This window comes from Lissotriton helveticus, chromosome 10 (genome assembly GCF_964261635.1).
Source record: "Lissotriton helveticus chromosome 10, aLisHel1.1, whole genome shotgun sequence".
Taxonomy (NCBI): domain Eukaryota; kingdom Metazoa; phylum Chordata; class Amphibia; order Caudata; family Salamandridae; genus Lissotriton; species Lissotriton helveticus.
Window position 1 is genome coordinate 274,845,691 of NC_136071.1, and position 26,060 is coordinate 274,871,750.

The 26,060-nt window shown below is 49.2% G+C and overlaps 1 protein-coding gene across 1 annotated transcript in view; it reads right to left on the reverse strand.

Moving 5' to 3' along the window:
* OBSCN (obscurin, cytoskeletal calmodulin and titin-interacting RhoGEF) overlaps positions 1–26,060 on the reverse strand; it is a 2,124,484-nt gene that overhangs the window by 611,821 nt on the left and 1,486,603 nt on the right. The window contains exons 107-108 of the mRNA XM_078665296.1: positions 13,459–13,485; positions 3,256–3,408 (exon numbers count right to left, since the gene is read on the reverse strand). Coding sequence (XP_078521422.1) covers positions 3,256–3,408; positions 13,459–13,485 — 180 coding nt within the window. The remainder of the gene's footprint in view (positions 1–3,255; positions 3,409–13,458; positions 13,486–26,060) is intronic.

The following is a 26,060-nucleotide window of genomic DNA, read 5'->3' on the forward strand; positions in this document are numbered from 1 at the left end:
GATATCAGATATCAATACAAAAATTAATCAATACAAAAAAGAGACCTGTGGTGTTTGAATAAGGACTTGCTAATCTCCCATGTACCTCCTGAAGTATGTTTCCACAATATTCCATGCCGACATACATTGTGGCTTTTGAGTAACGGTATGTTTATAATAAGTCCCTGAATATATTTCAACATAGTGAAAACTGTACATTGCATAACAGAACCTAACATTACAAAGCAAAAAAACAACTTAAAATTAACTAACATCAGCTAAAATATATTATGCAACAGAACATAACAAAGTTCACTATAATGTAACACATCAGTGTTAGGGAGTATTCGTTTTTCAATGACGTATGAGTTTCCTGTGCCACTATCCCACTAATCAAATGTTCTGGTTACGGTTTAAAAAGCTTAGCTGTTGTGCCATGTTTTCAGCATCTTAGGAATAGTTTGGACTTCTTTTTTAAGTGTACACAGAGATTTATTCCTAAAGTTTGGTGCCTAGCAGGGGATAGTTCTTCTACTTAAGTTACGATTTTGATCTCTGCCAATGACACTATCCAGGAAGTCTTCTAAGAGGACTTGAATTTTTTAGATGATGTTGGGTATTGTTATAAGCAGAATTAGGACACATCATTCTTGTACTTTACTGGTATTAAGATGTTGAAGCATAATTTTTGTTTCCTCAGAACTCAAGTAAAAAGCACAATGATACCCACTTTTTGCTTTTCTCCATCAGCTGACCTGCTGGCATTTTCATAGTTTTTTAGAGCACAATTGTTATCAAGCTACTGGTAGTACTTATGCTAGAATGCATGGCAAATGGATAAAGGCTATCTGTTACTCTTGGATGGTGTGCAAGAGCAGTCTCCCACAGAAGGTGGTATTCTTGTTTTTTTTTAATAGGAAAAGTGGAGTTTGGATGAAAATCTAGTCTGAGGTGCACATTGATGCCACTATCATATTTGAGATAATTTTACACAGATACCCATTTTCTATAGTCTATATTTGTGATTTGAATAGCATCCAGTGTGATACAATTGTATTATGTTAGAGATATATATGCACCCAAAGGTTGAGTTAAATATCATTAATGTTAACTTTGACGGATTTTGAATAGCATCCAGTGTGATACAATTGTATTATGTTAGAGATATACATGTACCCAAAGGTTGAGTTAAATATCATGAATGTTAACTTTGACGGATTTTGAAGTACGTTGATTTTATTTATGACCTTAGCTATGGTTGTAACCTTGTACAGAGGAATTACCAAATGTATTATCCATACAGCTTTATGTAGAATTTACTCCAGCGACCACACTGGAAGGAAGAGATGTCAATAAGACCACCAAGGGTCAGAGTCACAATACTTTTGGAACTTCCAAGCACAAATCCAATGTAAGGATTTGTGCTTGTTTAATAGGAAACAAAAAGCTAAACATATATTGTCACTGTTTTGCACATACAAACAATATTACAGATTTATATTTGGATGTCAAAATATTCAGATCACTAATATCGACCTGCACTTGTAACAACACTAGAATATGGATTTCCAAAATGTCATTCAGGTAGGCGTACATAGGGAAGTACTGATTTACTTTTCTTAACTCCACATCTGCTTTCTATGAGGATATGCTAGTAGCAAATTTTGTGTAGTCGATTTAAGTGATGGTCAGTATAAAAAAGTGAATATTTTCAGAGAGCACCCCGTTTTATATTGCATGACCCAATTGGACTCCACATCAATTTGCAAAGTGAAGTGACCAAATTGTTCAACCCCACATCAACCATTTACTTATGGTACTCAGAAAGTTCCTAGGCTAATAGACACTACACACAAGGACCGACTGGTCCCATTTTCAATCTGCTCACAAGTACACCTATTGTGCCCCTTGCAGTTGAGCAAAAAGAAACTTGCTTTACAGGTATGCGAAGTCAAGAGAATTGACTTCTTAAGGCTTGTTCTAAGACTCATTATGTTGATTGTGGCCTTCGCAATTGAAGGCTGGCAGCTCATGTTGGTATCAGGCATGATCCATCCAGGCTCTCCAGTAGACATTAATAGGCTTACTTTGCAGATGTGCACCACTGACCTCTACTGGATGCACTACTTTCCATGGCCAATCATAAGTATATTTTTAAGAATTAGTGAAAAACTGTGTTCGCATCTTCCCACATAAGCATCACAGAATCTGGCCAACCTGGTTTCTCTTTTGATTCTTTTGAAAGAACGTTCCATCTAGCGGGTGAGTAGAATCCATTTTGCACTCACTGCACTGATGTCCCTTGAGCCTGCAAGGAGGAGGGTTGGATTCATTGACATTGAATTCCTTCAATGTTCTCCAAGTACGCAGGTCCTAGAGGAAAACAGCAATTAGGGGGCAGAGATATCTCCTCAAACATCTAATCAAATTCATGTAGGTAATGCAAATTTTCAGAAACCTTACTGCAAGCTTCCTGTAAATGGTGACTTCCTTTTTTCATTTTTTAACCAGGAATGTCATTTGATTTGTCCATTTTCAAGATCAGATTATGTCTGGTAGAGTCCCGAGGCATTTCAAAGAGTTCAATTAGGCTGTCAACATAGGTGGTAGTGTGTGAGATCTAAAATCATGAGGCTAGTATAGTCCTTCAACCTACAAATTTGTTTAATTTGTGACCCATTACACTGTCATTGCGGCTTTTATACGCAAAGTGTTAGGACTTTAATAAATATGACTGGGCTCACCCTCAATAAATGCTAATATGAGAGTCCTCTTTTTAGGGTATAGGCAATGAATATGTATGAACAAAAATTACTTATAATGAAATCATGGCAGATTATTTCTGCACTTTGGTCACTCTGAAAGCCAGAACAGAATTTACTATTTGGTGGCTCGAGGCACCTGGAACGAGCAAAAACAGACATGACTTGAGAAGTGTTCTGGACTTTGGAACATTCGGAAACATGTAAAGATGCCACAAGTACATAGTTACTGGTAGTTTAATCTGCCCACATGATTAGGGTTTGGAAATGCTATTAAAACGAAATCTAATGTAGTGTAATGTATCCAAGCAGATTCACAACTTTTCAATTTCTTAGGTTTTAGTTATGCTTCAGTGGCATTCCAAAGCATGGCCCGTTCATCAAATGGAATGGGAACTCAGTTGTTCACAGCGTTTGTTTAAGACTGGATCTGCAGACTGAGCTATCATGCAGAATTTGTGCGACCAATATATTCTTGTTGACCTGTTCTGTAATGAGCTGAACATGTACTCACTCAGGGGCGATCTGCAGAATCCGTTTGATAAAGTCTTTAGCTGCTTCGCTCAGGCGGACAAAATCAGGACTGTCCCAGGAAACCCTCCCAAGCTGCACCTTCTTCAGCGTTGCTCGATCATTTTCTCCAGCAAACGGTGAGCTACAGGTCAAGCTGCGACAGTCAAAGGACATCATAAGATTTGCATTCATGCGAATGTAAGTTTACATAATAGGACGTGAACTAGTCTTTCTTTGTGTAACTGCAACGGAACTGATGCCTGGACAGTTTTTCACCAAAATCTTTGCATTAATTAACTACACAGGTGCATTGATATGGGTGCAATTGTGCAGTCTTTCAGAAATACATACACTGCCCTGGTACCTACACTGGTACCGGTCCAGATGTTGTCCACACAAATGCAGAAACGCCTTTTTGATAAACAGCACCATAGAGGAGATACAATGGAACAGCTACCTCAGAGTTGGCACTGATGCCAGAAAAAAACCCTGACAGAAGCAGCAGTTCTGGCATTACAGTCGTAGGCAGCTATTTCCATCCCTGACACCGCCTGTGAAAATCTGGAAATAATTTTTGACCACTGGCTTCTTCCACATCTCCCCTCTAGAGGGGACATGTGTAAATGTGGAGATTTACCAGGATGTGTGCAACATTTCTATCACACCTACCTGCAAATTCCCAAGCTGCTTGTATTGCTCTGTACCAACCAAAATGTCCAGTTACCACGTGACAAGAAACTTATCTGCTCCAAAGCCTTAGATTAGTTGCATTCAGCCTCCTACCATACTACCACCTATCCAGAAAGATAGTCACCCACGCATTCATCACCAGCAGACTCAGCTACGGCAGTGCACTCGATGCCGGTGTTAAATAGAAACTCCTCAGGAAACTACAGAACGTTCAAAATGCCTCAGCCAGACTGGTCCTCAACATCCCGGCCACATCACCGAACACCTTTGAGAACTCCACTGATTCCCAGTCAATAAAAGGATGACCATCAAGCTCCTCAAACATGCCTACAAAGCCCTCCACGACAAAAGAACAGGATATCTGAAGCACTGCCTCGCATTCCATGTACCCGCCAGACACCTTTGTTCCTCCCAACTGGCCTCAGCCACCGCCCCTCTCCACCTCAAGCAATCCCCGTCACTGCCCCAATTCAGGAAGGATTTCAAAGCCTGGCTCCTTTACTGAACCCCAGCGCCCAGACGATTTCTCCAGCCCCCCTCCTTCAGCGTCTTGAGACCCTCATGGGTGAGTAGCTGAGCTCTATAAACCCCTCATTGATTGATTGATTCAGCCCACTCCACAATCCTTAGGAGGTAGAGAACAAATACAAAGGCTACAACCGAGAGCATGAAAGGGAAAACACACACACAGGAAAGATAAAGTCTGAAACCTGTTACAGAGAGAGAAAGGAGTAACCACCAGCACCATTCCCACAGTGTGCTGGCTCCCGGGCTGACCCGCTCTGCCCCCCCCCCCGCTTCTCCGGCGTGCACCGCTCATGAAAGCCCTCCTCACTGCAGCAAAGATGCAGGTGTAGCCCCACAGCGACCGCAACCTAAGGGGTGATCGCAACCACTTTGGCCACAGCAACATCGGCCCACTTCAACCGCGCCAGGCGATGACCCGGGCCCCACATTTCCCTGCCTACCTCCTCCACAGACGACCTGGTGCTCCCACCAGTGGCCACGTCACCTTGCAGCTCCACAGACGACCTGGTGCTCCCACCGTTGGCCACGTCACCTTGCAGCCTCCACCAGACAAGGCCCAGATCCATCCACCAGGCAGACGCTCAGAGAGGACCAGGTCTGTTCACCTACAGCGCATTTAGTTTTTCAGTACCTCGACCCAAGCACCCTCCGTGGGACACTGCCGATGGCTTTCCCGCAGTCCTTTCAACTACTCTCCTGCACTACAGCGGCATGGGCCGCAGAGATCCTAAACAGCGATTGCTCCCTTTTGAGAAAATTACAGAGACCACCACTGACCCTCCAGGCAACATGGCGGAAGGCGGTCAGCCCTCCAATCTCCCTGAGGATTCCTCTGTCCAACTAGGCCCGCTACTACAAGAAATGAGGGCGGGTTTCAAAGCCCTAGATGTACACTTTGACGCACTAGATAAACACATTGCGGACCTTGGCTCGAAGATCACAGTGCATGACAGTCGCCTAGATGTAGTGGAATCCTGCACCCCGGACGTAGAGGATGGGATGGCGCAATCCTTAAAAAGACTTGACCGCATGGACCGTATACTCAAGGAAGTCGCAATAAAAAATGAGGATTTGGAGGCGCGCAGTCGCCGCAATAACATTCGCATTTTGGGGGTGCCCGAATCTACAGCTGCGGCACGTATGGACACCCTAGTAGAGACGATTTTGATTGATATATTCGGGAGGGAGGCCTTCACTCCGGGATTTGTGGTGGAACGCGCCCACAGATCACTGGGCCCCAGACCCAACCCACGGTGCCCACCTAGGCACATCATTGCTCGAGTGATGAATTTCAGAGACAGAGACACTGCTCTACGACTGGCACGGGAGCGTGGCGAAACACTGTGGTAGGGCTCCAAATTGTCTCTGTACCCTGACTTTCCAGTCATGGTTCAAGAAGCCAGGAGAAAGTACTTAGGGGCAAAGACGACCCTTCGGAACTTAGGGCTGAAATACAGGATGCTATACCCTGCTAGACTACGGGTGGATGTCAATGGTCGAGCACCCCACAGAGGTGCAGGAGTTTTGCCGTACATATAAACACAACAGGCCATCCTCCGAAAAAGACAGACTTTTTCCTCCGCGCAGTGGATCAGACGCAAGCATGGACTTGTTCTCTGGCTCGGGTCCTGGCTGATTGATTTGATGTGTTCCTTGCAGAGATAGGCCGCGCATTTGAGTGTTCATGGTTTATATTGGGAACTGGTTTATTGTGCATTATATATTTCAATATTCGCTATGCCGTTGGAGAGTGATCGCCCCCCTATTGGTGTTCACCTTGTAGAATTTTAGAAGTTAACAGGATGTACCTTAATTGTTGGTTCTTTGCCCTGCTAAGCTCATTCATGGTCCAAAGCGATGGTTGGTTAGCGTTGACACCCGCAAACGAAGACAAGTGATCCATTATTTGCTCAGGCATGGAGTCAATGTAGCTTTTTTACAGGAGACTCACCTTTCCCCTGGTGACCCAGCCCGCTTTGCCACCAACTGGGGGCCTCATAGATATTTTGCCAATTACAGCAATTATGCCAGGGGCACGGCCATTCTCATTCATAAACGCATCCCTTTCCACTACCATTTCTCAGTGTGTGACCCCATGGGCAGATTTGTGATAGTGGTGGGCACGCTAATGAGTCACAGGATAGCATTGGTTTGCGTCTATGGCCTCAACACAGATTCCCCTGCTTTTTACTACTCATTGCGCTCTAAATTAATGCAGGTCGGCCCTATGCCACTACTGATAGGGGGCGATTTTAATATCGCTCTTGACCTACCCGTAGACAGTACTTCGACTGCACCAGATCCCAAACCCCGAGCATGCGAGGCCTTGAGGTCTTTGTGTGACCAGCTCTCCCTGATTGACTTGGGCCGTGCTAGCAACCCAGGACATACCACATATACCCACTACACTAGCCCCCATGACACATGAACAAGGATCAACTATTGGGTTGTTACCCCTGAGATCTTCAACTGGTTTCATGGCCTTCAGACACTCCCCAGACTTATTCCGACCAGTCCCCCGTTCTGCTGTCCCTAAGGATCCCCCACCAGGGGGGGGTTTGAGAGGCAGTGGTGCTTCCCTAATTGATCACTAGAGGACGAGTTTTTTCGGCAGGACATACGGGAAGCAATAGAAGACTACTTCCTCATAAACACAGGCTCGGTCGACTCCGAGGCGGTACTGTGGGCCTACTTGCGAAGTGTGTTTATCTCCAAGAACGCCGGAGTGCTGCGGGACCTTCGTGGCTCCGTAGCGCGCCTGGAAAAAGGAGCTTGGGGCCCTAGATGCGAGACAGTTGCAGGCATTGAGCCCGGATCTAGACAAACAACGGGCGACTTTACTCTTGGAATATAAGGATACTGCCGAGAGGGAAATCCTCTTTATGGGGAAATACCACAATGCCAAGATCTATGGAGAGGTTGACCGCCAGGGTCGGGTCTTGGCCCAAATGATTAGACCCCAGTACGCAAAGGCATACAATACCAAGTTACAGACAACATCTGAACAACAAACTACTGACCCATTAGAAATCCGGAGGGAAATTGCATTGGTATACCTTGAAAAGTTCATGCAAGACTTCCTAGCAGAACCTATATCTGAGGATAGCATAGATTAGGCCATCTCCAGCTCCACCCGCCAGCTGGATGCCTTTGTGGAGGCTTCTGATGCACTGCACCCTCCTCAATCTGGGTTTCGTGCTGCTTACAGCACCGAAGCAGCCTTGGTTGAAATGTTCAAAGCCATCAGGGAGTGTCTGGACGGAGGCGACAGAGCGGCCCTGATTTTGTTGGACCTCTCTGCCGCCTTGGATACTGTCCCCCATCAGCTCCTTCTTGCCCGGTTGTCATCCATAGGCATCCACGGTCTTGCTTTAGGGTAGCTGACATCGTTCCTGGACAATCGGACACAGCAGGTGTGGATGCTGCCCTACTCGTCCTCGGCCAGGGTACTCTCTACTGGGGTGCCACAGGGGTGTACTTTAAGTCCCCTGTTGTTTAACATCTACCTGACCCCCCTGATTTTCTTGAAGAACTGGGCACCAAAATTATAGCCTACGCGGATGACGCCCAGCTTTTATTCACCTGGCCGGGTTCGGATCTGGAGACCACATCTGTCCAGACCTGCCTTTTATCGGTCTTCCGCTGGCTTGCACTAGCCCAACTGAATTGCAATGAGGAAAAATCTGAAATTCTCCTCTATGGACAGTTCCCTGCTAACTTTAGAGATTTGCTGTGGCCTTCCGATGTGTCCCTCTCTAATTTTGTGGGCAATCCGGCAAAAAAATTTGGGGGCGTGGTTCAGGGAAAACCTAAAATTCGACGAACACATTAAAAAATTAACCAGTGTTTGCTTTGGCACTCTCAAAGCCCTCAGAAGATTTTTTCCCCTGCCTCCGAGGGAGGCCAAAGACATGGTGGCGTGTGCCCTCATTCTCTCTCGCCTCGACTATGCCAATGCCCTGTTTATTGGTATTCCGGCATACTTGACCAACCGCCTCCAGATTATACAGAATGCAGTGGCCAGACTTCTCTTTAACATCTCGAGGAGGTCCAGCGTCAGGCAGCATCTGCGTAGTCTGCATTGGCTTCCAGTGGCTCAACGGGTATTGTTTAAGACCCTTATTTTTTCTCACAGAGCCATTCATGGGCAAAGGCCTCTCTACTTGAGGAGACGCTTCACTTTGTATACGCCTAACCGCCCCCTCCGGTCGGCTATTCAATGCCGGCTGGTTATTCCTCGATTTCGACGAGTACGCTTGGGAGGGCAATCTATTTCTGTGAAAGCAGCCACTGCTTGGAATGCCCTCGCCGTGAAGCTTCGGGCCACTCAAAACTCACCTTTTTAAACTGACTGAATAAACTCTCCCTTTTTCTGCTTACTGCCACTCTGCATCGCGCCAGGACACTCCTGAGTAATTGAGCACGCTATAAAACTATCTATAACATATAACATCTCTGCCCTTACCTCCTCCACTGCTCCTGGCATTGATGGATTCACGGGTGAATTCTACAAGGCGTACAAAGATTTAATGATCCCCCGTTTATTGGCGGTCTATGCTGAAGCACTGGAGAGGCAGGTTTTACACCCCACTCTTCGTGAGGCTGTCATAGTACTATTCCCTAAGCCCGGAAAGGATCCCCAATTGTGTGGCTCATATCGACCTTTGTCGCTTTTAAACCTGGACTTCAAGATCTTGGCCAAGGCTCTCGCCTGTCGCCTCTCCTTATTAATGGAGGCTATAATATCGCCTGCACAATCTGGCTTTGTGCCCCACGGCACTTAACTTACGTACATTGTTTAATACCCTTCACAGAATTAATCCAGATACCCCCTCCACGGCGATCCTTCTGGACACAGAGAATGCTTTTGATTCTCTAGAATGGCCTTTCTTTCTGTCCATAATGCAGTGCATGGGGATGCCAAATGGATTTATCGCCACCACAGCCCTACTGTACAATCAACCCACTGCCAGGCTCCGGCTGAACGGTACTCTATTGGCCCCCTTTTCTCTATCAGGTGGCACAAAACAAGTCTGCCCGCTCTCCCCTCTGCTTTTTATTTTGGCAATGGACCCCCTGATCAGACACTTTCAAGAAAAACATCTACACTGCGGCTTACAATTCACCACAGGCCCGCTACTGGTTTCATTGTATGTCGATGACACCATATTATATGTTCTTGACCCCCAGGCTAACGTAGACCCCCTCATTAGGGAGATTCCTAGGTTTGGCATGTTTTCCGGGCTGGGTATAAATTGGCATAAATTGGTGATCTTCCCCCTTACAGTTAGCACGACCCGCTGGGACCTAGAGTTCCCCCGGAGTGGTGCTCAGATTCAGTGAAGTATCTGGGGGTACACATACATCTTGAGACTGTTCAGATTATCCGGTGTAACTACGGGGTAGCCGTCTCCAAACTAGAAATGCAAGTAGACACGTGGCCTAAGCTCCTACTATCCATGGCTGGGCAGGTTGCCCTCATTAAGATGAACGTACTGCCGACATTTCTATATCTATTTCAAAATATACCGATCCCACTCACAAATAAGTTTTTTTAGCACACTCCGCTCCCTCTTACTCAAGCTAGTGTGGGGAAACAAAAAGCCCAGGGTGCGATGGCAGGTGATGACGCTCCCCTGTGGCAGGGGAGGGTATGGAGTCCCAGATTTGCAGCTGTATTATCTGGCGGCAATATGTAGCTTTTCGCAAGCATGGTACCACCCGGACGCCAGGATCCCCTTCCTACGTCCGGAATCAGATTTTAGTCTCTTGCACACCCTGTCCACCGTACTGCCCACGGGGATTCCTCAGGATCCCAAAGACATTCAGCCGGTCTCGACCACGAGTTGGGCCTGGATCAAACTTGGACGCATCACGAACACGCCAACACTTTACTCATCAGCCCTACCACTCACCAACGCCAAATGGGTTCCCATCACTGCTGAAAAATTGGTACAAAGAACCTGCGCTAAATTTAACATTGCCAAAATGGGGGATTTATATCCAAGGGGCCACATTTTTTACCCAGACAACGAGTCCGCCTTCCCTAACATTACATTCATGGACAGATTTAGCCTACTAAGGCTACACTCCACATTGCGGGCTAAACTCCCAGAATACCCACTTGAACCTGCATCCTTCTCCCCCCTCACGACAGTGATAGAAAGTAGTAGAGGGGTCCATATTATATCATGACTCTACAAGACATGTGCTGACATACTACCAGTCAACGACAACAAGATACGCAGCGCCTGGGAGTCGGATCTGGGCAACCCCGTAACGGACGAGCAATGGGCAGCCTGTTACGCAGCCACGAACAATGTCTCCCTCAACAGCCGCAACAAGCTGATCCACTTTAAGTTCCTACGTAGAATGTACATAACCCCACTCAAAGCGCACAGGATGGACCCCACCAGGTCACACTGCTGTCAGAAATGCAACTCCCCACACGCTGATTTTACCCACCTCGCATGGACATGCCCTGGCATACATACATTTTGGACAGGCATACACAAAACACTCAGCAGTATGGTTGGGGTGCCGATAGCACCTCTGCCAGAAATAGCCTTATTGGGTTATGTAGTCCAAGTTTCTCTGAAAATTCACAGATTTGTGGCTATTTGCCTATAGTTGGCTAAAAGAGAAGTCGCTATACACTGGGGAAGCAGACACTCGCCCAAGACTAAGAGCTGGATCCATAGCTTGGCATCATGCTCTACAAGGAGTGAACTATACGCCACTACTGTCCCCTCCTCCTCGAGACCTAAAGACAATTGGGGCCCCTTCAGAACCTTCCTAGCATCTCAGCAGGTGGATCCCTCCACACAGCAAGAGCAGGGTATTGTCCCGACAGGAGTGGGATAGGCGGTCAGGGGGACTACATCAATTAAGGCATTACTATGTTCTGCAGTTTCCCCGGTCAAGGGATTATTTAGTGGCAAGCTGTGGGACTAACTGGCCTGACAATGTTGTGATGATACCTATAGAAAATGGTGGGATGCCTGGGTTGACCCGAGTGAGAATTTATTGTGTTAAACTACTTTATAACTCATGACCCTAACTGTGCTAATGAGACAAACTTGTCAGCTTGACCATGTATCCATGCATATGTCATAATGTAAATGATCTCAGTGCATTAATATTGTTTATTAAGAAAATGGTAAATAAAGTTGTTGTTTTTAAAAAAAAAAGGAGTAACCAGCAAGAGTGAGATAAAGTGGAATGGTCTCAAAAGTTGGACTGGGGCAGAAAATATACCAGAGCACCAAATAAAAGTGCCCCCATTAGCTAACCAGATAGCTAAAAAAGTGGCCCACATGCATTTCTGGGCAGCTTTGACCTTAGAAAGACATAATATAGAAGCACAATGTATAGGTATTGTACAAGATATGGGAGGCTGGATGCATGTGTGCTTGCTACAGGCAATGTTTATGGTAATATCAGGAAAATGAACTGCAAACCCCACCCACAAAACCCAAAAACGTGCCCACAACCCTCTTAAATAAAATAAACAGCCCCACCCACTGACCTATCAGACCAGTCCAAAATGCACTGCCTGATAGGCCAATAGGCCAGTCCAACCCTGGCCATGGAGTGTCTGGTAGTGGATTAAAGGGGAATGAAGAATATGCTTGACTAGGCAGCCTTGTTGCTCAGCGCGCCAACGTTTAATAGCACAGGCCACAAGCATCCAAGCAGAGCTTTGGGCACCAGAACTCATTCTTTCACAAATTAAGGACTGGCGTACAGGGTACGGTAATGTCATTTTGGTGCAAATAGAGGGAGGGCAAAGAAACCTAACAAGCTTGAAAAGTGGAACATGAAGCTATCAGAAGGAATATGTTTCACAGGCCCTGCAACTTGAAGCTGTGATGAACGAGATCTGATTATGAGGAAACAATGGGACCTGTTGCCAGCACTAAAAGACAGGGGATCGCGGGAAATGAGATCCAATAAAATGTTGTGACATGGGCAGGGTCCTGCCGGCACTTCTAAAAAGCAGGTGCTGAAACGGGTCCCTATCGGGCTCTCCAACTTTGCCGACACACTCAGGGTGAAAAAAGAATCTTAACTCTTTAGCATTGCCACCCTTCACTGCCTTTGATCTAACTTCAAAGTGGCTTGTTAAAAATATTTTTGTCAACAAAGCCATAGTTGTTGCTTATTTATCCTATGCAACTAACAACCACTGACAAAGCCAATAGTCCTTGAAAGTTGTAGGTATAATGTTACTTGTTAAATTATATATCTGGATGCAATGACAGGAGCACCAAAATACCAGTCGGGTGGCACACTATGCTAAGCATAGATTTTTAGCTTACGTGTTTTTAAGCCACACCCTTAAATTCATCTGCCATGCCCCTTTGAAAGACTCCCCCAGTTTTTTCATCCCACTTAAAGCCCCAGACATGGGTGAGATGAAAAGAGGGTGGTCCTCTAGGTTGGTCAAGATTGCAAGGACTTCTCCCGGGCGCCGAACTAAAAGCCTGCTTTCTGCTGGCGCTCTGTAACAACCTCTCTTCCAGAGGTCCCTAAATGACTAAAGGACACTGTGAGACTCTGAACCCCCAGCAGAGATTCCTTAGGTGATCCCCACACAGAGATGCAGTCCTCTATTAAAGACTACCTCTGGAACTAGCTTCATGATTGAATACTGGAGGGGAGAGGATTACCAGGAGAAGTTACTTTTTCATGGAAGGGGTAGTGGAGGCATGGAACAGCCAGCCTTTCAGCAAAACAGATGGAATAAAAAACACTTACTAAACATACTTGCTCCTAGAGTATATACTGACCAAGTTACAGCCATATCTTGGTAAAAGTGTAGGACAAGAGGGCGAGGAACTATGTATGTTCTGTCATGGTCTGATTGTAGGGCAAGGTAGTAAACCCGTTACACATTAAAAAACAGACCAAAGACATGTTTACTCCCTCAGCCATTCATTTGTTTCTTCATACACATCTAAATATCTAAATATGCAACAGTTACCTCAAGTAGCCGATGACTCCAACAGCCCTAAAAAACAACACAAATATTAGTGTTAAGAAATATTATAGTTTTAAGTTTAATACACATTCATACACTAATGTGTCATCTCACAAACCAGGCAGATGCATTTGAGTATAGATCAGATGTCACAGTCGTAGCCGAAGTAACGTACATATTAGATTAGTCAAAATAGCTAAATGACAGGGCAGGGGTTGTAAGAGGCGCGCCCTTTGGTACCTTTAGCTAGCCTATGTGACACAAGGGGAGTATTACCACTCTGGATTGTTGTATTTGAGGTAAACTAATTAAGAGATAAAAGGCTTAACCCCTACGACGAACAATATCACAAAAACAAGAAAGGCAGTTTTAACTGTATTATTCAAAATCAACCCCTTATGGTGGAATAGACGCAAATGACCTGTCTACGTCAAGCAAAAAAAAACACAACATTAATCATTTATATAACCCAGATAAAAACCTGAGCACAGTAAATTGGTAGCTTTTGTATGAATAGAATTAGTATTAATAGTAGCTATTTGGTCAACCAAAGATGGGTAAAAGGGTAAGACAGGCATTGCAAGATTTTGAGCTGCCATTTCTGCAAGATAACCGCAGCTAATGATTGATTGTTCAGCTGACCAATCCTATCAGTGTATTGTATATGTGAAGTATCCACTTAAGCTGGATCTAGGTTTAAGGAGAAGACAAGCACTTCTGTCTCTTGCAATCATTGCCTTACAAGTGTGTATCAGCTCAATCAACACTTCAGGGAGGGCATATGGTGGCTTGCACTCTTTTTCCCGTCCAACTGCCTTTCTCTATACATTGTATAGTGTTCACATTTCTCTCCTACACCAGTCCCCACTTAGTATCCATGCTATCCATGAAATATGTAAATTAAGCAAAGGTTATAGATTTGCAGTCCATTCTGCTGGCACGTGTACAGTAAATCTAGAACCCATTCTGGCAGAGGCACACTTCCTGCAATGGCGTTCCACAGTGATATTGAGTGAAACCGAGGCTGTCCATGACTTATCTCAGTGTCGGCACAGCACTGGCAGTCATCCTTATAGGGAGAGCATAGGCAGCGATGTCTGCAGTGAGATGACGTTACATCTGCATCTCCTGCGCCTCCTCTGCCACAACTGCTGGCGGGCTCTGCTCAGGAGGCTCTGCTCAGTGGGTGTTTGGGGTGTTACACCCTCCCCAATAAATGTCTTTTTTTTCTAAATAGTTTGGATACAGGCGCTTTCACAGTCAGGTATGGCTGAGGTGTCTGTCGGAGTTCACCAGGATTATTTATTTTATTTCACAACATATTGTGTTTTCTCTCACTTAGTACCCCTGCAAATCTGAATTCCTCTACCTTTCCAATGCCCCTTAAGCACCTCTTGTGTGCCCCGCTTCTCGTGTAATGTATTTTGAAATTATATACCACCGTGATTGTTGGAAAATCTGAAGCTCACCACCCCACCCAATCTTACTGACCAAGCTATGCCCCTGGCCATGCTCCTGTGCCCCGAGAGCCAACCGTCCACAAGGAGGCGCCAAGTACCAACAACGTCTCTATTAAAAATGGATTAGTGCATCGCAGAGGACGCTGGCAATTACAGAAGCATTGGGGCTCTTACCAGAATCAGAGTAACTATTCATTTTTAGTCTGATTTCATTTAATTACCTGAGTGGGGTCTCTCCTCCAGCATTTCAAGGAAGAAATATCAAATATGAACAAATGCAGTTTGGTATAAAAAGGGAATTATCTATCATGCATAGCTTCTGCTCACATATTGTGAATTGTGATAGGCACTATTTACAATGTACATTTTAATACTGGAATGCTGAGTGCTCCTATGAGCGGAGTGGCTGAGGGCAACGAATGGCTGGTTCAGACCTTGAGTTCCAAGATTCCATTGTTTGTCTTTCTGTGTCTACTTTTCAATTTAAGACCCTCAGTGGCTGGAATGTTCTAATAACCTTTTGGCCCTTCTGCCATGTTTACTGGCTGTTAAAGGCCATCTACCTCGTTACAGGCCATAACTCTGGCTCATGGTCTTTAAAAAATGGAAAAGCCCTCAGCAGCACAGCGAGCTATAATGCTGTATTAGAACACTGGAATGTTGACTGGGTGCGCAGAATGCAGCACACATGGAAAGAGTAATACAGGAAGAGAAATAAACATTTTTTTGCTCGTATGGCCTGTTTAATATCAGGTTTCCTGGCCTTATTTGCGACGCTGCCCTATACCTTGTAAATATGGGGCAGCGTCAAAAAGCAATGGGTTGTTGTGGCGGAACACCCACTGCAACACTCATTGCATTCCTCTTTCACTCTAAGTGCTGAGTGAATAGGGGCATTATTTATAAGGCATCGTTAAGCCACAAAAAGTGGGTTAATGCCGCCTTAGAAATAAGGCGGCGTTAACACCAACCAGAACGTCAAAATAAGTGACTTTCTGGTGGCATTAACTCCTTGTGCATATACCCCTAAGTGTTGTCTAGCCTTTAAGAGATGCTCCAGTGCTAGTGCAGTGGTGTCACCATGTGTTCCTGATGCACGTTTAGTCTATGTAGTCAAATAGCTGCTTGTATACATGCCCTATATCATGCCCTACTGGCCCCACAGTGTGATGATTCAATTGAAAACTTTAAAAAACAAACAGGAAAGTAAAGACTGGCAACGTTTGCTACAGTTATCTTTATTTGTCTGACACCTTTTGTTTTACTTTCTTCTTGAAAACGTTCATAGAGGAAGTACCGGAAGTGGGTACAGAGATTGAATGCAGAACAACTCATTTGGGAAATGCTGCATTTAACTTGCCATATCTGGAGCAAAAGAATGGTTTTGTCGGCCTTATTTTTTTATCTGTGGCCCTTTCTTGGTTAATCCACCCAGATTTTTAGGGAGTGATTCAAAAGATGACCTGCGAATACTATATGGAAGTTAAACAGGTAATGAAAGTCGTCTGGTCCGAGAAGCTTCAAGAGACTCCCTAGGCGGCGCCAGTGTGGAAGTGGAAAATACTTGTCGCTGCATACATTTATACAGCAAAGGCAGTGTCAAAATATCTGTGTTGGACTGTTCTAGTGCATAGCCAAGAAGAAGGCAAGACACTATGCTGTCCAAGTTATCTTTATTGGTTGAATGGTAACGGCATCTGCTAATTCTGCTTATATTACCAGTTAACGACAGAGTCGTCCTTGCCCAATATCAGTTCTGATCTAAAACATTACAGTTATACATTGTAATATTATTATGTGTCTAATTTGAGTGCCTGTGTTGAACAATGAGGAAGTGTCAATGCATTTCCACGCAGAGTCAAACACTTGCTAAAAACAACAACAAAAAACATGGATTGGTGAATCTTCAGCTGATTAATATACTTTCTATATCTCAAGTGGCCCGTGACATTCTGGGACCATTGATGCTAAAGTCCAACAGATATGTCATTCAATGGCATTGATTTTCCAGCTCTAAGAACAACTGAGAACAGTCCTGATGTTTCGTGGGGGAGCAGTACAAAGAACCAACAATTCCTTTTAACATTTTGAAGATTTAGAGTCTATTAGTCACTGTAGATCCAAATGTCTGCCTCTGTCTCCATTGACATGAACACTATTCTGTTTTACTCTTTAAAACAAAGGTAGAAGCCTCACTAACTTTACTCAGAAAGCTGTCCATCATACAATTTTATTCAGAGGCCTTCATTGAAGCAACTTTGTGGGGTTTATGATCAATCCAATAAACAATAATGCTATGTGGATAAGTGGTAGAAATCTCTTTGAGTACATTACTCCGTGGATACCTGTGGATTTAGTCATCAGAATGTTCTTTGATACAAATTAGGTACTGCCAGTAAAACCTTCTCGTGACCCAGACACCTTGTTACTTGTTAACCATAGTTTACCTCGAAACAAACATAGGTGTGCCCCAGGATATTAGAAATGCTGATTCCATGTACCAACTGACTAAAATGGCACAAATGCATTTAACAAATATATTAAGAATCTATAATTACCTGAATCATCACAAAATTTACTTTAGTCAAAATCTCAGAGAAGAGGATATGTTTAACTAAAAAATATTCAGTCACTGCCAAAGCTCTTCGAGGCTCGTCAGGGGTAGTAAGCGCTATATAAGCACAAGTTACTACTTGTGTAACGATATATCTATAAGAGACATTAGTTAGTATTAGATTCCTTACCTTAGAATATCCCCAGGCGTCAGACTGGATCCGGACATTTTTGCATAGCAGTACCCTTGCGCGTCGGTAGGCGTCGTCTGCGGCTCCGCGTAGGTCGTCGGCGTCGTGGGCGCCGTGATGACGTCGTCTAAGTACTTAGACGCCGCCTCCGCGTGCTGATGTCAGTTCTTAGACACAGCTTTTCCGCGCCGGAAAGGCAGAGCCATGTTAAAAACCAACACTGGTGCCATTGAAATAGGGCCCTGAAAGGGGGGTAACCCTAACCCTAGATATTGGTTCGCAGAACGGGGAGGATGGGTGGGTCGGTAAGGAATCTAATACTAACTAATGTCTCTTACAGATATATCGTTACACAAGTAGTAACTTGTGCATCTGAAAGAGACACGTTAGTATTAGATTCCTTACCTTAGAATAGATACCCCAGCAATACCAACCCCGGTGGTGGGTCTGCGAACCAATAATCACACCAGAAAGTCCTGGAGGACGGAATGGCCAAAGAAGCCATCCCTCCGGACTTGGCTGTCCAGGCAGTAGTGTCTTGCAAACGTGTGCAGCGATGCCCACGTAGCTGCCTGACAGATGTCTTGTAAGGGCACTCCCCTGCCCAGGGCAGTGGTAGTCGCCGTGGCTCGGGTGGAATGAGCCCGCAATCCAACAGGGGGCTCCTTCTTAGCCAAGGAGTAACATGCCTGGATGAACAAGATGATCCACCGGGAGATGGTCCTCTTGTGTACCGCTTTCCCCTTCTTAGCGCCCACGTAACCAACAAAGAGTTGGTCATCCACCCGGAACTGGCGTGTGCGATCCAAGTAGAATGAGAGCGCACGTTTTGGGTCCAGACAGTGGAGCCACTCTTCCTCTTTAGAGGGATGCGGTGGCGGGAAGAAGGTCGGCAAGGTGATAGACTGCCCGATGTGGAAGGCCGTGACAACCTTGGGCAGGAAAGAAGGCTTAGTACGCAACACCACTTTGTCCGGATGGACAGAAAGGAAAGGTGGAGCACAAGAAAGGGCCTGGAGCTCACTCACTCTCCTGGCAGAGGTGATGGCAACCAAGAAAGCAGTCTTCAGAGTAAGAAGGCGAAGAGGACAGTTGTGAAGTGGCTCAAAGGGAGCGCACATCAAAAACGTAAGAACCAGGTTCAAGTCCCACTGAGGCATCACAAACGGAACAGGAGGGAATGTGTGTGTGATGCCTTTTAGAAATCTATTTACAATAGGGGACTTGAACAAAGAAGGTTGATCAGGCAGCCTTAGAAAGGCTGAAATGGCAGGAAGGTAGCCCTTGATAGTGCCCAGAGCAGAGCCTTGCTGGGCAAGAGAAAGAAGGAAGAGAAGAACCTCAGAAAGAGGGGCAGCAAGAGGATCCACAGCCTTTGCTGTGCACCATGCCACAAATCTGTTCCACCTGCAGGCGTATACCGACTTTGTGGAGGGACGCCTGGCTGCCAGAATGACATTACAGACTTCAGGAGGCAAGTCAAATGGCCTCAACTGTCGCCGCTCAATCTCCAAGCATGGAGGTGGAGACTGGACAGGTTTGGGTGGAGGACCGTCCCCTGTTGCTGCGACAGAAGGTCCTCCTGAAGAGGCAGACGAACCAGGGGATCGACTGACATACTGAGTAGCTCTGGATACCAGTACCTTCGAGCCCAGTCCGGAGCCACAAGGATGACTTGGGCCCGGTCGCGCTTGATCTTCTTCCGCACTCTGGGCAGAAGTGGTATAGGCGGAAAGGCGCACAGTAGACCGCAACTCCACTCGCGACGAAAAGCGTCTCCGAGTGAGTGCCGCCTTGGGAATTCCAACGCACAGAACTGATGACATTGCGCGTTCTCTTCGGTGGCGAATAGATCTAACCAAGGCTCTCCCCATCGCTGAAAGAGGCCTTGCGCCACGTCCGAGTTCAGACGCCATTCGTGATCCATCATACACCGACGGCTGAGCTCGTCCGCCCTGGCGTTCAGAGATCCTGCCAGGTGTTGAGCCACCAGGGTCACGCCCTGGCGTTCCAGCCACTGCCAGAGACGCAGAGCCTCCTGGCAAAGGGTCCACGACCCCACCCCACCCTGTTTGTTGCAGTACCACATGGCGGTGGTGTTGTCCGTGAACACCTGCACTACACTCCCCCGGACAGAGGGGAGGAATGCTTTCAGTGCTAGACGAATTGCCCGTAACTCCAACAGGTTGATGTGGAGCCGGGCTCTCATCTCCGCCTCTCACATGTGGCCTCCCCAGCCCTGGAGGGACGCATTCGTCACAACTACGTGCTCTGGTTGGGGGGCGTGGCTACGGCGCCGACCGGGATGGCTGCGTGAGCGAGTTGCTCCGCGCCATGCCCCGTCTTTTCTCCTGCTGACCGTCGCCCCGAGCTGCCTGGCGGACGGAATCGTGGTCCGGGGGGCTGGTGACCTGTTGAGGAGCGTTTGGCTCCGTCGGGACCCTGGCCGGTGGCCGCGGGCGGACCTGGTGCTCGGCTCGCTTGGCGAGCGAACAAAGCCAAGATGGCGGCGCCGACTGCCTGAGAGCTCCGGGAGCGGAGCGGTTTGGGGCACCGGTGCGGCGATAGGCTCCTGCGGAGCACTTGTGCAGCTGGGAGCAGAGCGGGGGCCCATCGGAGCGGACCCCGCGCCGCGGAGGAGACCGGCGGAGAATTGCCGGCGTGTGCGGCGTGTGTGGCGCCCCTCCCCCACCTGATCCTGAGACGGCTGCGGAGCGGAGCCTGTACTTGCGCTGTGCCGGCAGAGGCACTGCTGGCCTGGGAGGCCGCCCGCCCACTGGCTGAACCGCCATAAGGGCCTACGGGACACAGAAGTGGACGGTGAGCTGGTGGGGCGCTGGGGGGGGCGGCTGCCCACGGCGCCTCGCCATCCAGGGGCCCGGTGCAATGGAGGTGGCTGTCGGCCCGATCGGAGGAGGGGGTCCCGCCCGCTGGACAGCGAGGACGCGCCGGGCTGATGGAGTGGTGCTGAGCCTCACGGCGCATGGTGTATCGCGGGGGCCGGTGTTGCCCGGGGCCTCGCCTGATTCACTGGCCGCCCCTTTCATGGACTCTGCCCCCCCTAGCCCTGGTGGGCCTTGCGGGTGTTTCCTGAGTGACTGTGGGGCACCGTGGAGCGCACTTTCGGACTGGATCTGGTCGGAGGATTGTGCGTGGGGTGCAGTTGACGCCGCGTGCCCCCGCTTGTCTTGAGGACTGGTGAGCCGCGCTCGTGGGGGCGCTCCGCTAGGCGTTTCTGGTGGGCCTCGCCTTTGTCCGGAGGGGCTGCTCGAGTGGCCGAATATCTGCATCCAAGATGGCCGCGCAGGGAAATGGCGACGCCGAGCCATCTGGACAGGGGAGCCGGAGGCCGGAGGACGTGACTGGCGGCTTCCCGACGGAGTCCTCGCCGCAAGAACAGAGGCTCAACCTCCGCCTTGACGCAATCTTAGCCGCGATAACCGCTACGAAGGAGGAGCTGCGCCAGGATATTGCGCAGGTGGCGTCCGGGCTCGGCCTGCTGAGGGCGGACCATGCCAAGCTCTCGGACCGGGTGAAGTCCAATGAACAACTGCTCCAGGAGCTGAAACCAGCGGTGGTCACGGTGGAGCATAAACTTGATGACGTTGTCCATCGACTGGCGACTTTGGAGCGTAGGGTGGAGGACGCGGAAGGTCGCAACCGCCGGAACAACGTGAGGGTGGTGGGGCTTCCGGAGAAAATTGAGAAGGATGATGCAGTGGCCTATTTGGAAGACTGGTTCCGCACTGTGGTGGCGCCTGAGGGCCTGTCCCCCTTCTTCTCCCTGGAAAGAGCCCATAGGGTGCCCGCGAAGCCTCCCCTGGAGGGCCGACCGCCCCGGCCGGTGGTGGCCAGACTGCTGCACTATAAGGATCGGGATCTGCTGATCCAAAAGGCGAGAGATCGTGGGCCCTTTCAAGTGGACAACAGCAAGGTGACGATATTTCCGGACTATACGCAGGAGGTGCAGCGGAACAGGGCTTCTTTCCTGCCGGTGAAAAAGGAGCTGAGAGAGGAGGGGATTCAATACTCCTTGCTTTTTCCGGCCAAGCTGCGGATCATCGTTGATGACAAGACTCAATTTTTCCAAACGCCCGATGCAGCTTGGTCCTGGCTGGAACTGTATCGAGCGGGGACGGATCGGGCGCACAGGCCAGCCAGAGATCGGGAACAACCGGTCAGGGTCAGGAAGTCGCAGCGCATCCGCTCCCGGACTCGACGTCAGCGGGCCGAGCGAGAGGCGCAAATGCTGGCCGATAGGCGGAGTGCGTTGGAGGCCACAGCGAGCATAACGGGATCGCAGCAAGAGGACGCCTCCAGGGGTTCGGCTTCGGAGAGTGAAGGTTTGAAGACTGGTGATGAGGACTCGGAGGTGGGGGGAGCGCAGGGGCCGGAGGTTACTCCACAGACATCCGATGGTATCTTTAATGGATGAGGCTTGTGGCGACTGGACTTTGGTATGGCCTGGACGCTCCTGACTTCTATTGGACTGCCAGGTATGGGGCTGCATTGGCAGCACGGGGCTATGGGCGCGGGGTGGCTGCTCTGTCGTCCTGGTTCGGGGCTCCATAGTCCCCATCAGACCCTTAAGGTCTTCTGTGGTGTCGACCACAGATTAGCGTGATGTGTGGGGTGTTTGAGGTTTGGAACGGGGCTGAAGCTGGGTTACTAGGCCCTGTCCTGGGGAGGGGGAGGGTGGGAGTTGCAGGGGATGTTTTGAGGGGGTTGTACAATTGCTGCGATGCGGGTCTCATTTATTGGCGTGCGCCACTGTTGGGTTTGATGCTCTATGGGGACGTTACCTAATTTGAAATGTGTCACATGGAATGTCCGGGGCCTTCGTACTATGGTCAAGCGCCACAAGGTGCATGCCTACTTGGTGAGGCGGGGCGTTCAGATAGCAATGCTTCAGGAGACTCACTTGACACAGCAGGAATGCGGGGCATTGCAGAGGAGGTGGCGGGGTCAGGTGTTTGGCACGACTTACTCGGCATTTGCCAGGGGAGTGTTGATATGGGTCAGAGCAGGCACGCCATTCCAGGTCACGAGTCAGAAAATAGATCCGGAGGGTCGTTGTGTAGTGGTGGAGGGACGGCTGTATGGAAGGGAAGTAGTGCTGTGTAACATCTATGCCCCCAACGCTGAGCAGGCCCACTTCTTTGAGAGCTTGTCGCGCTCACTGGCGTGCTACTTGGCAGGCCCTATCCTCCTGGCAGGGGATTTTAACTCCATTACGGATGTGCAGTTGGACAGGTCACACCCACCTCTGGTGGACTCCCCAGTGCGCAGACTTGCGACCCATAGGCGGGACTGGCAGGAAAGATGGGGCTTGGTGGATGTATGGAGGGCGCAGCACCCCGACACTCGGGACTACTCCTATTTCTCAGCGCTGCATGATCTGCATGTTCGTTTGGATTCGGTGCTGTGTTGTGAGTCTCTGGCGAAGGTGGTGCGGCACACTGAGTACTTGTCTAGAACCATCTCGGATCATAACCCGCTGCTGATTTCGATGCAATGGCAGCTGGCGAGATCGGCGGTCCCCACATGGCGACTCCGCCCGGAGACGTTGGAGGACCCGGCGTTCTGCGATACGGTCCGTCAAAGCGTTGACGACTATTTCGCGAACAATGCTGGGTCGACGGCGACCAGAGCTAATGAATGGGATGCGATGAAAGTGGTGGTGAGGGGGATATGTATGGGCCGGTTTCTGACTGTGAGGGGAACCGCGCTGTCTGACCTCGCGAAAGCGGAGACGGTGCTGAGAGGGGTGGAACAGCAGCGTCCAGAGAAGCCGGAGCTGCAGGACAGCCTGTTGCGTGCTAAGGAAGCGGTGGCGACTGAGACAGAGAGACTGCGGTGCTATGACTATAAGTTGTATGCGGTGAAAGTGCATGAGGAACGTGATAAGGTGGGCACGCTCCTTGCGAAGCTGGCTGATCCGAACCCTAGGGGTTGTCCGGTGCTGAGTGTACGAAAGGGGGATGGGGTGGTGGTTTGCTCACAGTCCGCGGTCCTGGAGCGCTTTCAATCCTACTACACGGGCCTCTATACCAGCCACCTCGAGGTGGAAGCCACGGACATTAGCGATTATTTGGATCAAATTCCTTTGCCGGTATTGGATGAGGAGGAGGCCCGGGATATGGGGGGCCCTGTCTCCCTGGCCGAAATTAGGGGGGCGATTAGCCATATGGCGCGGAATAAGACCCCTGGGGTGGATGGGCTGCCGATCGAGTTTTACGCCAAATTTATCGAAGTGCTGGCGCCCAGACTGCAGGCTGTATATGCGGAGGCGAAAGAACTGGGGCGACTGCCTGATTCTATGACGGAGGCGCTGGTGGTGCCCCTGCTGAAACCGGGCAGGGATGCTTTAGATGTCGCTTCTTTTCGTCCGTTGTCTATGTTGACTGTGGATTATAAGATTCTGAGCCGAATCCTGGCCACCCGGCTCCTGCCATTGATGTCCTCTTTGGTACATAGGGATCAGGCGGGATTCATCCCCTCCAGGAGTACCTCGATGAATATCCGTCGGCTGATTGGGGTCATTGATAGTGCTGCCTTGTCGGATCCGGGCCCGGTGGTGCTGGCGGTTGATATTGAAAAGGCGTTTGATAGTTTGGAATGGGATTTTTTAGATGGTGTGCTGTTGAAGTTCGGGGTGGGGGAGGGGTTCCGAGGCTGGACAAGAGTGCTCTACTCATCGGCTAAGGCACGGGTGCGGCTAGGGACACTGGTCTCCTCGGTTTATCCGGTATGTAGGGGCACGAGGCAGGGCTGCTCGCTATCCCCTCTGCTCTTTGCTCTGGCGATGGAACCCTTGGCGGCACAGGCAAGGCTGGGAGTTGTTTACGACGGGATTGTGCAGGGACCTGACTCGCATTATATATCGTTGTACGCTGACGACTTGTTACTGTACTTGGCGGATGCTGGGAGGGCTCTGGAAGGCGCGGTGGATATGCTGGGCAGGTTTGGGAGGCTTTCAGGTCTCAGGGTGAACTGGACTAAGACTTGTGTGTTTCCGCTGCGGAAGGCCACGCTCTGCCCACAGCTCACGAGGCCGGTGGTGTGGGAACCATCTTGTTTTCTGTACTTAGGGGTGCGCATCTACCATGCCACGACGGACCTCCTTGAGGGGAATGTGGGGCGCTGCATTAGGGCGTTGAGAGGCAGTATGGACTTCTGGGCCTCCCTCCCGCTGTCTGTACTGGGCCGAGTGGCGCTGTTGAAAATGGTAGCACTCCCGAGACTGCTCTACTATTTTAGAACGCTGCCGGTGTGGATCCCGCAGGGCATCTTTCGGGAGCTGAGGACGATGGTGACTGGTTTTCTCTGGGGCCACGGTCGCAGACGGGTGGCACTGACCACCCTGCTGAGACCCAAGTGTGAGGGAGGGATGGCCGTCCCCGACTACGAGTTATACTATTTGGCAGCGCAGCTCCAGGTCCTGACGCAGAACGTGGCCAGAGAATTCAGGGGGCCCGAGGTTGGCCGGGGGGTCGGCGTTCAGAGGCATGTCTTGTCGTCTATTGTGATGCAACAGAGACTGGCCAGTAGGGAAGTCACGATGGAGGAGTGGACACTCAGATTGTGTTGGAACAGATATATGAAAAGGGCTGGGAAGCGCCGGCCGTACGCCCCGGAGATTCCGTTGGGAATGCTCACTGCCTTACCGCACAGGGGTGATTGGTCCCAATTTTTGGAGTGGGAGGACCTGGGCTTGCAGATGGTAGGTGACCTGTATGTGGATGGGGCGCTGGCCCCGTTCCAGACCTTGCAGGAGCAGTTCGGCCTGCCGAATGGCTCCTTCTTGCTGCATGCGGCGGTGGTCGCGGCTCTGCGGAAGCACTGGGGGGGCGGATTAGCTGAACCGGAGGTGTCGGCAGTGTGCCAATATGTGGTGATGGCCGCGGGCACCGTCAAGGCGGTGACCTGCCTCCACAATAGGATGCTGAACAAGGGTCTGGCTCCGTTGGTCGAGTTGAAGTCGCGTTGGGAGGCCAGCATCGGTAGGCCAATTCCGGACTCTGTTTGGGGGGTCAGGTGCTACACAGGGCCTGGAAAGAGACAAGGAATGCGAGATTCCAACAGGTGCATTATTTTGTGCTCCATAGGGCATATTTGACCCCGGAGAGGTTACGTAGACACTTCCAAGTGCTTGACGCCATGTGCCCGAGATGTTTGGAGCCCGAGGCAGATCTTGATCACATGCTGTGGGGTTGCCCGAGGTTAGGGGACTACTGGGCCGAGGTGGGAGACCTCTTGAATGCTGTCACAGATCGGGAGGTGGATTTTGACATGGCCGCGTGCCTGCTTCTTTGGTTCCCGCATACCAAAAAGACCAAGGTGACGAGTAAATTCATTGGGTTGGGTCTGATACTGGCGCAGCGAGAACTCACTTGGCATT